The 13,638-nt window shown below is 55.8% G+C and overlaps 1 protein-coding gene across 2 annotated transcripts; it reads right to left on the bottom strand.

Moving 5' to 3' along the window:
* Positions 1-5,090: 5,090 nt before the first annotated feature.
* On the bottom strand, positions 5,091-13,319 carry PERM1 (PPARGC1 and ESRR induced regulator, muscle 1). 2 transcript variants are annotated; one of them, XM_030019145.2, is made up of 4 exons: positions 13,187-13,319; positions 10,523-12,562; positions 8,620-8,736; positions 5,091-6,829 (listed from the first exon to the last, which is right to left on the bottom strand). In XM_030019145.2, the coding sequence occupies exons 2-4, from the start codon at positions 12,558-12,560 to the stop codon at positions 6,750-6,752; spliced, it is 2,235 nt and encodes a 744-aa protein (XP_029875005.1). In that variant the 5' UTR covers positions 12,561-12,562; positions 13,187-13,319; the 3' UTR covers positions 5,091-6,749. The 2 variants fall into 2 exon arrangements, with proteins under 2 accessions (XP_029875005.1, XP_029875006.1); XM_030019146.2 differs by lacking the exon at positions 13,187-13,319 and adding an exon at positions 13,089-13,174.
* Between the last annotated feature and the right edge of the window lie 319 nt (positions 13,320-13,638).

The raw sequence follows: 13,638 nt of genomic DNA, 5'->3' as shown, positions 1-13,638 counted from the left end.
CCTGGTTTCAAAACGCTGCAGAGACGTGACACGGCTTCTAAAGCAATTTTTGCCCTTCTCCCAGAGTGGCAACTTTCCTCCCCGGCTACATCTTGGCTAAATTTGTCACTCTCTCAAATGCTGCCCTTTCAACATGCAGGCTGCTCATTTCTCACGCTTCCAGCACGCCTTTGTACGCAGCTGCCGTGGTCTGTTTGGCTCTTATTTCGGGTCCTGAACTCCGTCTCTGTGTTCGTGTGTCCGTGCCTGAGTTATTGCCTTGTTCCTGCAGTACTTCTGGGGCAGAGCGTAGCTACTGCCAGCTACCGCCCGGCGCAGAACATAGCGTTTCGGGATGAAATGCGAGCGTGCCCTTAGCAAACGGGCACCGTCAGGCGCTTGCACCAACAGAGAGGAGGGTTGTGGGTGTAAACAGGACCTGAGTGTCCCATCCCAGAATGCTGCTGTCCAGTTGACCGCTACGGCCAGGCGCCTGCTATTTCTTCACTGCTACCCTGTAGGAATTAAGGACTGTGGTAACGAATTGCCACTGAAATGGTTACACAGCCCCTGCCGTGCAAGCAGCTAAAGGAGTTTTACTTACACCCTTTCCCAGCTGGGTTTGGCTCCCATAGAAGAAGCACTTCTTCCTGCTCTCCCTCTATCTGTCCCTACTTTAGAAGGTCGTACAGCTTTGCCAAGCTGATATAGTTAATGCAGAGCAATTTGTGTGTGTCTACAAGCCCTAAGATGTTTCCAAACCAGCCCCCATAAGCATCAGATCGGTCAAGACCCACACCCAAGCTCCTGGTTTCCCTGCTGAGCCATCAGTTTTGCTGGCCCTGGGTTTTTCCCTGATGGTTTCCTATTGAGATGCTGACCTGGGCGGCTACACAGCAGGTGGGAACAGGGCTGTGTTTGTGAGCTCTGTTCATGGACACCTGCCTTGTGACCGGGAAAACCCCCACGCTCTTGCTTTTCCTCCAACCCATTTCTCTGCAGATTCAGGATTTAAAAATAGAGGGTTTAATTAAAGCGGCACTAGCCACCTCGGCGCAGGTTGCATTACAACGGAAACCGTAGTACCTGCAAACACAGAAAATACCTCCCATTTCCTGAAAAACGTGTTCATCCTTCACAGCCTGGCTGCGGCAGAAACCAAGGTCTGAACCAGGTCCCCCACAAACTGCGAGCCCAGTGCTCTGGAGCTGTCAGCAAGCCTGTACACATCCCGCTGCTCAGCTCGGTCACAGGATAGCTGCATCTTTATTCACAGAGGCAGATGAAAGGCATGAGATGACACTAGCTGCCAACAATTCACTCTCTGACAACTGATCTCTCCACCCTCCCCTACTCCCTCCCAGTGCTAAGAGTCCTGAATGAGGTCCCCCCGCTTCGGAAACCATAGCTGGAAAACCAGAGCAGTGCTGGAAACACCACGGGCTGCTGTATTTCTCTCCGCTTTCTGATTTCCAAGCCACAATTTCAAACTCCTTTTGCTCAGAGAATGAACAGCAGAGGGGTGTTCTTAAAAAAGAAAGTGGAGCCTGTGACCTGCTCCTTTGGCTTCAGGAGTTTGGAGAAAAAGCTCCCGTAACTGAAGACATGGTGTAGCTGCAGCAGAGCAGCCCACCTGGCCAGCTCCCGCTCCTTCGCTGAGTGCAGACTTGCCGATCTTTTTATTGTATTTACAAAGACAATTGAGATTTGGGTATTCCTTGGTGAGCATTTTGTATGAACGTGTCTCTTCCCATCGGCTGCCTGTGAGCGGCTGTCTGAAACCACGGCTGAGGTTGGGGAAGGACCTGCTGGGCAAACCTGCTCCCTGGTCCTGCTCCCAAAACCCAGCGCCTTCCTTGCAGAGAGAGAGAGCCCTTAGTCCCCCGAGGAGCTGAGGATGTGCAGGATTTGCTCTAGCCTGCGATGAGCAACTCCCTCACTGCCCTGTGGGTGGAGGAATCCACCAAAATATGACATGCTCTCAGGGCTGACGGACCTACCGACCAAAGCAACTGGCATTTCTGTCAGTCCTAGATAAGAGGGAGGTCACTGCTCCCTCTGCTCTGCCCGCTGCCTGCCTGTGCTGGCACTCCGGCGTCTGGCACAGCACCACGAGCCCTCAGAAATCTCCAAATTGCGGGGAGAAGACAGTCACGACTCAGAAATGGCCTAGCAGAAATGTCCACGGCAAGCTTTGCTCTGGTTTTATTAGAGAGAGATGAAGCAAAACCAAGAGCGAAGGAGCTGCTCTGGCAAAAGTGATTGCTGCAGAAGAGGGGGGAGAGACGCAGCCCTCTTCCAGGCTGGGACTCCGGCAGCCGGGTGGCACATAACGTATCAAGGCCAGATGAAATACGGAGGCAGTTCTTCAGGGTGCACCTGCCTGACTTTTTCATCTGCTTGGCAAGACAAAGTGTCAGATGTGGGAGCTACGTACAAGGCAAAGTGGGGTGGGATGGCACGGGTCCCACCTCCAGCGCTGACGCTCTCTTCGGTGAAGGGAAAACAGCCTCACGGCAGCGAGGATGCACGGAAAAGGTCGTTTCTATTGTGGTGGCCGCTGCTATTGCAAAAGACGGTGAGCTCTTGGCTCCTCCCTTCGGGGTGAGATGCAGGCAAGATGACCTCGCCATGGAGGGAGAGGAGAGAGCTTAAAAGGTCGGAGAATAAACCAAGCGTTAAAATTGCAGGCAAGTCCAGGCTGGTTTCCTTGAAGGACGCTAGAGACGCTGCTGCTTGACTGAGCACAGTAGACAATCCCAGAGCTGATCTCCTGATACCAATAAGATCTTTCAATATTTCCTTTTGCTTCTGCAGGGGGCTGAAAACACCTGTCTTCTGAAATACGGACCTCGTCCACTTCTTCCAGGAGAGATCAAAAGGAGTGTGAAATGGCACCTACAGCCTGATGGATCATCTGGCACCTTTGGTAATTTTTAGCAGGAGGAGGTGCTGAATCACGTTTATGTCTCCAAGGCCGAGCTCTAAAGGATCAGACCCCGGTTATCACAGATAGGCACTCGCTGGTAAAGGTGACAGGCACCTCGTGTTACCTACAGCATAACACGAGTACTGAACTCCCCTGGGAAGAAACTTAGCACGACTTTCTGAACACTAGGGTAGAGGCTTTAGGAGAGTGAGATATACCCCGCGTCCCTTGGAGTGGAAAAACAGGCGTTCGGTGCCACCGTGCCTTTCCCAGCTCGAGCGGGTCAGGGAAAGCCAGGAGGCTACTTGTCCCACCCCGAGGGCAGTGTTTTAGCTCACGTGTGGACTGGGACACTGGGAGTGCAGAGCATTACCCACCATTCCCGCTTCTTCCAACACCTAGGTCCGATTCCTTTCTGGATCGTATCTGGTATTACTACTCGCACCCAAACTAGTTGTCTGCCCAGCAGCTTTCCTGCAGCCTCCCGTCAGTGCCATGCTTGCCCTGTGCCGTTCAGGAAAACCGACGGTAGCCTCTGACTGTAGCCTGACGGGCCACAAGCAGCAGAACAAGTTGGCTTCCTGCAAAAACCGTGCACAGAGTCTTCCAGCAATGGCAAGTCTCTTCCCAGCAGCGATTTAGCAGCTATACATTCACGGTGGAGTTCTCCAGCCCAGCCTCGACTGACTCAGCTTCCTCATTCCTCTCAAGATGCCCAGGCAGTGAGCTGAGCTCGCAGCACCCCCGTTGCAGCAAACATCTGCAGTTTTGGCTTGTGGGGAGCAGCTGAGAACAAAACTGCTTCCCCAGGGAAGATGAGGTCCCCAAAGCGAGGGCATTGCTTAGAAAAGATCCAGCTGACGTGGGTGCGTGCAGACTCCCCACATCCCAGCACAGAGTCTTGCCCCATCCAAACCTCCCTGGAGGGGCTAATGTCATCAAAAGTGCCTTCAACATTATGGTTTCTGGCCAGAAACTCTCCCAGTTCCAGTGAGATCTTCAGGCCAACTTTGCAATCCTTTAGACATTGAGACAAACCAGAACAGCTTTCCCAACCATTTTGCCCAGTATTAAATTCAGTGACTTTTAGCACAATCATTTATTAACTGCCAGCACTGCACCTGGGAGTACTGTACATGGCTGGGAGGGAAATTAACTGTTCCTGCACCTGCAAAGTGAAGGGAAAACATTATTTCCTCCAGATTTGTGTGAGAAGGCTAGAAAACACAAAATCTGAAAAATTCAAGCCAAGCAAGAAGTTAGCGGTGACCCTTCAGGATTTAGCCGTGTCCCTTACCCTGGGGGCTTCACTCTGCATGAGGCATTAGGCAGGAAGAGCCAGAGCCCCCTGAGACAGGAGCTGGCAGTCCCAGAGACCCCCTCCTTTCATCAAACCTGTCTGCTGCCCTCCTCTGACCTTCTTCTGCTTTGCTCAGCTCGGCGTGACAGTCTCCCAGGAAAGCCCCACGTAATGAAAAAAATTGCCCGATTCCTCTAGCTGGTCCCCCATTACCCACCCGCCACGCTAAGGCTGCTGTATTTCCACCTGCCACTGAGAACGTGGAGAGCGCTTAATGGATTATGGCTGGATAAACAGTAAAACTGAGCATATGCGAACGCTTCAGCCTCCCCCGTGCCCGCCGTGCTCCTGCTCAGCGGAGGGAGTGAGGTCTGCTGGGCAAATCCTTCAGAGCCTGAGGCTGCGGTGCCGGGCGGTCCTGGATGCAGCTCCGACTGGAGAGCTTGGCTGCATCGAGGGCGACTGGGGAGGGCAGAGGCCACGAGGATCGATGGACCGAACCCGGGAGCTGCTGCTGGGCACTGACTTGTGCTCACCGATCCGTTCAGGGGGCCCCGGGAGGAGCAGGCTGGAGGGCTGGCAAGAGCAGGACCCTGCTCAAGTCCCAAGGGCTTTTGAGAGAGGAGAGAGGGCACGGCTCCGTGGATCACGCTGTTCGCGACGTGTCTCAGGGGTAGGCATGGGGACTGAGCCAAAGGAGAGGAGAAGCAGCCCGTGTCCCTGCATACGCTGTCCTCCGGGGCTCCTCAACCAGCACATCAACTCCTACATTTTTTCTAGCAACAGACACATAATGGATTGATTTCTCATTCTTTAAAACTCAGTACTCATTCAATAGTTTCACACACAAACAATGTGGACACAGGAATGTACACAGAAGTATTACACGAGATAGATCTTTATTAGAAGCTTCCAGCATATTTTATCTGTTCTCCTCCTCCACAAACCTCCTCTTACTGGATATACAGCTACTATAGTCCATATAGAGCCTGTACATCTCTCTCTCTTGCTATGTACTGCTACATATCTCACTGTACAATTGTACAGTGTGCTCTCATCAGCAATAATACGTGGTCTTAAGTACAACCCCAAACACATTAAAATTGCATGGCACTCTGCATTACAAGGAAAGAGCTAAACCTCTTCTCTCTCATTTCGTGAGACAAACATTCCCACAGACTGTTTCCATAAAGCTCGTAGGCAGATGCACACAGGTATTCTGGGCAGATTTCCCCCAGTACCTTTGTGGATCTGGTCCCTAAGTGCTTAACAAATCTCACATTCGTGCTGTTACCAGACTTGGGAGTGAAGAAAACCCGTCGTGAATAATGCCCTTGAGTGATCAGGAAGGCACTAGAGACAGGGAAGAACCTGAACCCCTTCCTTTCCATTTTTCATCCCACCTTGCATTCTGGGTCCCCTCCAGCCCTCTCCAGCCCCACGAGGTTACACACTCGGCCACGGCACCTCCTCACTCGACATCTCCTCCTAGCCAACTCTCTGTCTCTAGGGTGGGAGGCAGTGGAGGGACCAAGTCATATATCTACACCCTTCATCTGGTGATCGTCAGAGCCAAACATGGTACACGTACCTTTTCCTCCTCTCCGACATGCTCCTGTCCTTGTCAGGGCTTTTACCTGAGGCTCCCCTGAGCTCAGCCCCTTTCCCCGCTGTCCCTGCAGCCCTTTCCATCCTGCACAGCCTCCTGCAGGGCAGCTCCCCGGCTGCCCCTTCCCCTGGCTCTGGCTGCGTGACACCGACCCATCCTCTGCCCGCGGGAGTGAGATGTGTCCTTGCAGTGGGTGCTCCTCACCCACGGGGACACACATCACATCCGCAGCTCCGGCTTAGCAGGGCTGAGGTGGCCGCATGCAACAGAAACCTTATCTCAGCCTCCTGAACCGTTAGACCGAGCCGTGACTTCTCGGAGTGAAATCCAAGAGGATGAGTCCTCCTGCGGTGAGCCAAACCGGTCATGGGAGACCGGGGCCTTGCCAAGTGAGCGGCCCCTCCATCCCTCTTGAGCTGCTGCACACGCTTAGCGAAGCACCATGTTTGGACAGAGACGGCTCTTCCCCAGAGCTCTCTCCTCTCTTCCTTCACAGATACCCCAACCCTTTCCTAGGAACGAAGCACTTTCCTGGTTTCTTTCGCTCTCTCCTCCCTCCACTACCTCAGCGCCTGCCTTTGCCACCAGGTGATTGCAGCCGGGAGGACGGACAAGCAGCAGCCTGGAACAGACACTGTGACTACTCCTAGGAGATAGCACAAGTATGCAAGAAGTGTGCAAGGAAAGAACAGAGCCAGCCCGCACCGGGCTCCTCTTCTGTGCAGTACAGGTACAAACTGCCTACCGTATTGAAAATGACTGTCACCGGAAAGATCCCGCTTCCTGTGACATCCTGTCCCGTTTAGGGATGGGTCCAGAGCAGTCTTGGCGCTGGGATCCAGGCTTCTCACACTGCCCAAGAACAAAGTCCCCAGCCTCTGCCTCCGCCGTCCTCGCCTGTCCTCGGGAAGCACCTCTGGTGTGCGCTGAGCCTAGGTCCGAGACTGTCCTTCTCTGACCTGCCTTCGGAAGTAGCGGATGGCAGAAAGCGTGCCAAAACTTGCCAGGAACACTGGAAAAGAGCCCAACACGTTTCCACGGTGAGTCTGGGTGCTTCTTCCAAACCTGAAGATCTTTTTCCAGACTTGAAGATCACAAGCTACTTGGCTCACTGGGGTCCATGGGACCTTGGGAGGTCGCTCCCCTCCCTTTCTCAGACCCCTCCCGCCTTTGCTCTTCATCCCCACCACACTCTGCTTGTTCCCAGCGCATTCAGTCCCGAGCTGCCCTCAGCCTACAGTTTGGGCACACGGCTCACACCACCGTTTCACAAGAAACATCTGTTTTTAAGGGAAACACAACATAGACTTTGTGCATGTGGTAGAGATGGGTGGTGGTTAGACATAGAGGTTCACGTGGAGATCTAATGGGTCTAATCTCAGATGAGAAGGCCACAGGAGGAAATCTCACCGGGGCTTCAGGACTTCATTTTCTACTTCTGTTTGGACCAGGAAGATGCCAAGAAAAATACCATTTTGTGGGTTATCTGTGGATGCTCTGATCCCAGCCAAAAGCAGAAAATACCCAAAACCCAGAATCAGAAAATGTAGACGTACAAAAAATAGTTAATGGAGGTTGTACACAGAATCAAGCTCTTCTCTGTACTTTCAGCTTATGTTTTTAGCTTGGCTTATGAGAGAGGTCAGATTCCCCGATCTGTTCCCAAGCAAAACCGGGAACCCAAGCCATGCCTTTGGACTTCCCAGTTTAAATTCAGGCTTGACTTTGATTTACGTGTTAGAGCCTGGGACATAAGCAGGGAAATTCAACTTGCTAGAACCTAAAATGCCAGAAGAGAATTGCCTGTCCAGGATGTCAAACTGCCTCTTGCTTGCCTCCCCTCCTCGCCAGGGTGCTTACTGCACGCCGGGTTGTGCAATCCTGAGGGCACGAGGCCCATATCCCGCTTTTCACACCCTCTCTGAGGCCACATCTACCGTCTAATACTAAGAAGGCAAGGAGGAGCAGGCCAAAAGCTCCTTGTGATGATTGCACCGAGCAACCTTAGCTAATGAGCTATTCTCAGGCCGGGGTGTCAGCTTCCCGCGTGACCTTAGCGGGGAACATTCCTCTCCTGGACGAGCAGCGGGAAGCCCTGGCCCCGGCGTCTCACCGCTGCCCACGGGCTGGACCCCGCGTTCAGCTGCTGCGCTCGCCGTCCCACACCCTGCTCATCCAGCGACCCGCAGCCCTTGGGCCACAGCTCAGCCAATTCGTGTTGCCCAAGCTTCCTCCCTCCCCACCAGTTATTCAAATGCTGTGGTTGGAGAGGAGAGGAACTGACAGAGCTCCATTTACTTGCAGGACTCGGTGCACCAGGATAATACTTCAGCTAAGCTGTATTTAGAAAAAAGATTACACCTTTACAGCACATTAGAAAAATACGTGCATGCGTTCCAGCTGAGATGAGGGAGTATAAACCTGCATGCTCAAGGTCCCCATTCAGCTTCTAGCCAGCAGGGATCCTAAAGAAGCCTCTCTTCCCCTGACACATCGGTACTGGTCCCTGTCAGAGGCTGGATGGAGCGGGGCCAAAGCTCGGAACTTGTCCTACGGCTCAGTTCAAGTCAGCAGTCACTTTGGGAGGGGAAAGGACAACGTAAGTGAGCAGGAATAAGGACTGCCTCTTCTATAGGAGAAAGAAGGTATTAGAAAGCAGCAGGATACTTTGGAAAAGCAGGAAAATGATTGCATTTTCCCACAGGCAGTGTTAGGTGTCTTAGCATCCCTGCCTTTCTCCCTGCCGTGTCTTCCACGAGGTCCTTCCCACCCCTCTCCCGCCAGGCTGGGCACCGTACATACTGGTCTTCCAGGCATCTGGAGCCTGCAGGTCGGAGGTCTTCACTGCCCAGGACGCAAAGGCACAGAAGACGAGGCACATGTCTTTGTGGGTCAGGGCCAGCGGAGCCTCGGGCCTCCCTGCAAGAAGAAGAGTACGAGGCTTGGGGTTTTACGATGCCGGCTCTGCCACAGCAGGCTCCAGTCCCTCTGGGGCAGCGAGTCCCTTGCACTCCCAGAGAAATACATTTTTGTCACACATTTTCCCTCCCAGAAGACCTTTTTTCACCATTGGTCAAGTCAAACGTGTCTATTTAGGACTCAGGTACGTTTCCTAAGGAGAGGGGCACGTTCTTCACCCCTCTCAGTTTTACACTTCGTTAAGAGCCCGAGACAAATATTTTTTAAGGCTACCCATGGGCCTGAGAGGCACAGCCAGCGGACACGCTGCCTCCGGGACCTCTGACTGCCTCACCACCTCCCTGCAGAGCTTCTCAGCGCAACCCTGTGTGGTGGCTGGAAGCAAGTCCGGGGAGTGGGTTTAAGGAGAGAGCAATTCCTGGGGTGGCTGCAAATGCACTGGGGCTGTAGGCACGTCCCTCTGGGCAAGGTCCCCTTCCTGCAAGACAGTGTCCCGAGACACGTGCAGCTCTAAGACTACACATATGCCCCCGAGAAGCACCAGTGCTCAGCATCTCTCCACGGATCCCACCTCGCTCCCACCGCCTGCTAGGTCCAGGGAGGGAGACAGCCCTGAGTGCTCTGCACTTCTTTCTGTGCTGGAGTTCCAGTCTGAAGACATGTTGCAAGAGTGGGTTATTTTTGCTCCTATGTTTATTTGATCAGGCTTTTAATTAAAGCTGGCTTATTAATTAGCTACGACCCTGGCAAAGGGGTTTTTCTCTGTGCAAACAGACTGGAAGCTCTATTTTGAGGCACCCTTTGGGATGACTCATTCATTGTTTGGTTTTAATATTAACTATGAGGCACTGTGGCTGTAAGCATCATATAAGCTTTAAGATAAATATGCTGGCTGTCCTAGTGGGTCAGATTTGCTCTCCCTTTACTCCTGTTTCTCTTACGTGCCTCCAGTAGCAGTCAACGTTCAGGTAACCTCTGAGGTCTCTGGAGGGTGTTTTTCAAATCAGCATGTGTTTTAAAGTCCCCCTCACCTCTTTCAGCTGGGAGCCTTGGACATGTTCCACTCTGTGCACACCTTTTCCCTCACCAATATGAGATTGATTAGCAGCCCAGCTTTAACATGACAGCAGCTCAGCAGCCATTGCCTTATCTCCGAGGCATGAGTTCTTTGGTACAGAAGGATTTTGCTGCTCTGCCTCCCATTCCCTCATCAAAAGTACAGGTACGTGGATCTGCAGGCTGTTGGATGGCACTGGGGTGGGGGATTCCTATCTCTACCAGACCTTGCAATAACGCCAGCCGTATTTAATGCAGCTATCCGCTTCAGTGAGTTTTCCTTGGCCAGAATGCAAAAGAATAGATTAGATCCACAGTAGTTATGTCCACTAAGGGGACAACCGAATCAGCTAGGACAGGGACTTTGGACCGGACTGATTTTCAGCCTGTTGCACGCATGCTGTCATGACCACCTCTGCCCCAGGAGTGGAGTCTGTGGGGAGCAAAGCAAGTTACGCCCAGAATAATATACCCAGATTCCCCGTCCACGCCTGCTGCAGCACTGGGAGTCAGCCTGCGGAGCCTGGGACGGCGTGAGCATCACAAGAGAGAGCCAACGCGACACGGCACGTCACGGTGGTGGCTTTAGCCACGTTTCCCCTGCTAAAGCCCAAGGGCTGCCCGAGAGGCGGTGGGAGCAGGGGAGACCACCCAAGGCAGAGGCAACACCTCTACGCGCAGCGGCAAGCCGGGACTGTTGGGCAGCGGGCAGGGGGTAACGGTGCTTTACCTGTCAGCGCAAGGGCCATGTCCAAACCTTCTGGACGTGCCCGGCCTCTTCCCAGCGGGGCCAGCGGGACGAGGGGGAGCTTTTCTCCAGATCCTCTCCGCACGAGAGCCTGTGGGGCTGGGGCTTGGCCTCTGACGAGATGCATTGGCCTTTGCAGGAGGGACTTCAAAGCCCCCACAGCTTTCTTCACCTCGGAGGCTGGAGCGATTGAGAAAATCCCTCTCCAGCCCACCCTGTTCCCAGGCCTGTCTGGAAAGAAGTGTTCATACACCTCAGGGACCGAGATAACCAGGGAGTCTTTGGCTGGAGCCAAGTCGGGATCCTCATTTTGCAGCTGAGCGTGGTCCAAGCTGCTGAACTTCTTTCGCTTCCTGTCTTTACCCTTGACTTTTTTCCTGTTTCCTTCCGGTTCGTTGAAAAAATATTCATACAGTTCAGGCAAGGAAATTTCCCTTTCCAAGGGTGTTTCCTCCCCCTCCACCGAGCCCCCCATTCCTTCTTCTTCCCCTTGGGAGTCACAGAAAAAATAGTCGTACATCTCGGGCCAAGTCACATCCAGGGTGTCTGCCCTTGCAGAGGCCCCAGCTGCAAAGTAAGGGGGGCCCAGCTCCCCGGGGGTCTCAGCTGCAGGCTCCCCGAGAGCTCCCTCCGCGGCATCCCCTCCACAAGCTGCCACGCTCTTGAGACGGAGAGGCTTCCCCGGTGCCTCCCGGCACGCCGCTCCCGGAGGAGCCGTGGCTCCGCCGGCGGGGACCATCGGCACGTTATCGCGTACGTCCAAGCCATCAGCCTGCCCTGGCTTCGAGTACTTGGTGGTCTTCGCCTTCCCCGGGGGCTGTGCCCCCGGCTCCTTCACCTTCTCCTTCGGGGAAGCGCTCACGGCTGGATCGCCCTCATCCGTGCCAGGGCTGGGCACCAGCCGTTCGCTCTCCCCTGCCTCCTCGCTTCCCAGCTTCGCAGGAGCGAGCTTGGCCGCCTTCTCCTTCCCTTTGCTCTTCCGCGAGGACAGCGGTGAGCTTAAAGTAAGCGCCTTCACGGGTACGCCGGTCCCCCGCGCCGCAGCCCCCGCGGGCTCCCTGTCGCCTTGGGCCGCCTCGACGGCGCTGGCCCCGCGTTGCTTGCGGCTTTTTCTCGGCTGTGCCGGCACCTTGCGCCTCACGACGTCCGGGGAGCCAGCCGGGGAGCCCGGCTCGGCGCCCGCTCTCTCCCCGCTCGCCTCCTCCCGGGAGCCGGGCGCTCTGGGCGCAATCTCCAGGGCTGGGCTCGGAGGGCGGTCACGCAGGGGTCCGGGCTCCGAGCGGGAAGCGCTGCCAGGACTTTTCCTCGCCGAACCCTCTGGGGAAGCGGCCGGTGCCGGCAAGCCGCCCGGCACCGGAGCCGCCGGCTGTGCCGCCACCGGGTTGCCACGGGGCCGTCGCCCTCCCGCGTCCCCTCTCCGTTCAGGGACGCTTGTTCCAGCTGGGTGGCTGGGAGGCTCCGCGGCCTGACCGCCGCCGGCTGCCGTTTTCTCCGGCGGCGGTGCCGCTGCTTCGCATGCCGTGTCCCGCCCTGGGCTGCCCTCGGCTGCGCTGCCAGCCGCGCCGGCGATGGCGGCGGCGGCGGCGGCGGGGGGACGAGGGGGCTGCCTCCCCTGCGCGCTGGGCATCGGAGCGGACGAAGGGCGGCCGGGCTCGTCGCTCTCGCACAGAAACCTGCTCACCGAGCCCAGGTCCGCTTCGTCCTCGCTGCCCGAGAGAAGGTCCGGCAGGGAGAGGTGCCCGCCGGCGGGCCAGAGCGGGGAGGCGTCTCCGGGGACCCCACGTGGGGCAGAGGTTCCCGTGCCAGGCCCTGGCCCGCTGCCCACCCTCGCCGCGATCTGCCCGTTTGCGCTGGCCCGGCAGTCCCTCGCCGGCACGCCGTCCCCTTGTTCAATGTCACCGAGACACTGCTCCTCGGCTGTGGCCAGGGCGGCCGGCGCTAGGTTGCATTCCTCCGACGCCAAGAAGAACTCGGCCCAGTCCCTGTCGTTCAGCTGGATGCTGTACTCGAAGTTATCCATGCCTGCAGCAGCAAAGCAAGGGGAGGGGGCCGGAGAGATCAGGGCGTGAGGAGGGGGCACCGGCATCAGCAGACATAGCTGAGGTGTGTGCCCCGAACCCTTTCCCCCCCGGGGTTCCTGCCCTGCTTCCCCGCCATCCGCATTCACTCCTCCTCACCCGTTTCCAGCTGAAATCGGTGGGAGGCAAGGGCAGCTCCTAGCACATTCAGCAGGACAGGTATTGCCGTGTTGGACCATAACCCAGCCAGCAGCGAGAGAGACCACCGCTACCCCCCCCCTCAGGTCCCTTCTGCCTCTGCTCCCCGAGCACAGGCAGCAGCACAGAAAGTTCGGGATTCTCTCCACAGCAGCACAGCGGCGTCGCACCTCACATACCCCTTTCCTACTCCTTTTGCTTACGACCCATTCAAAAACGTGGGGGATTTAAGCTCTTGAGCATTCCCGCTGCCCCGGCATCGTGCGTGACGGTAGCATGAAGCACAGTCCAAACAAGGACATTTCAGCAAGCCACGGCAGCCCCTTCCATACCTGTGGCTTTGGGGAGGGAGACGCAACAGAGCCCAAAACCAGCAGGGGGGATCCAGCGGTAGGAGAAGAAGCAGAATGATCACAAAGCTGCATCCTACCTGTACCACAGCCTAAGCTGGTGATGGAGCCATTCAAAGAGCCACGCAGGAAAATCCTCCCGGCACAACATGATGCCGTACCCTTGACGGGGGCAGAGAGCTCGGCTCCAGCACAGATCCATTCAGAGGCTAAAAATACACCCCCCCCCCCCCCCTCCCTCCCCAGCGTGTCACTTGAGATGGGAGTGTGATGGGTCCAGAGAGGGCAGGCCCATATATAGAAGCTGGCAGGGAAGATGCGAGGGTGCCAGCCAACGCGTTTCTGTCCCACAGCCTTTGGGGTATCTGCGACCGCTCCCGACGCTCGCTGCTCGCTTCTGCGAGGGGTCGCTCGGTGGGATGGCCGGCAGAGAAAGGGTCCAGGCCCAGGCCACAGAGCTCACAGCCTTTAGTACAAGGAGGAGCGTGACCTCTGGATGGCAATGACCGTTCTTTTTTCAACACACCCACCT

This window comes from Aquila chrysaetos, chromosome 6 (assembly GCF_900496995.4).
Source record: "Aquila chrysaetos chrysaetos chromosome 6, bAquChr1.4, whole genome shotgun sequence".
NCBI classification, from domain to species: domain Eukaryota; kingdom Metazoa; phylum Chordata; class Aves; order Accipitriformes; family Accipitridae; genus Aquila; species Aquila chrysaetos.
The sequence above is the reverse complement of the archived record's forward strand: the minus strand, read 5'-3'. Positions and strand labels throughout refer to the sequence as shown.

Coding starts and splice junctions, on each gene's coding strand:
- PERM1 (XM_030019145.2), bottom strand. CDS start 12,560: ATGGATAACTTCGAGTACAGCATCCAGCTGAACGACAGGGACTGGGCC. Junction 8,737..10,522: donor CATGGCCCTTGCGCTGACAG/GTAAAGCACCGT, acceptor TTCTTCTTGCAG/GGAGGCCCGAGGCTCCGCTG. Junction 6,830..8,619: donor TCCAGATGCCTGGAAGACCA/GTATGTACGGTG, acceptor GCTCTTTTCCAG/TGTTCCTGGCAAGTTTTGGC.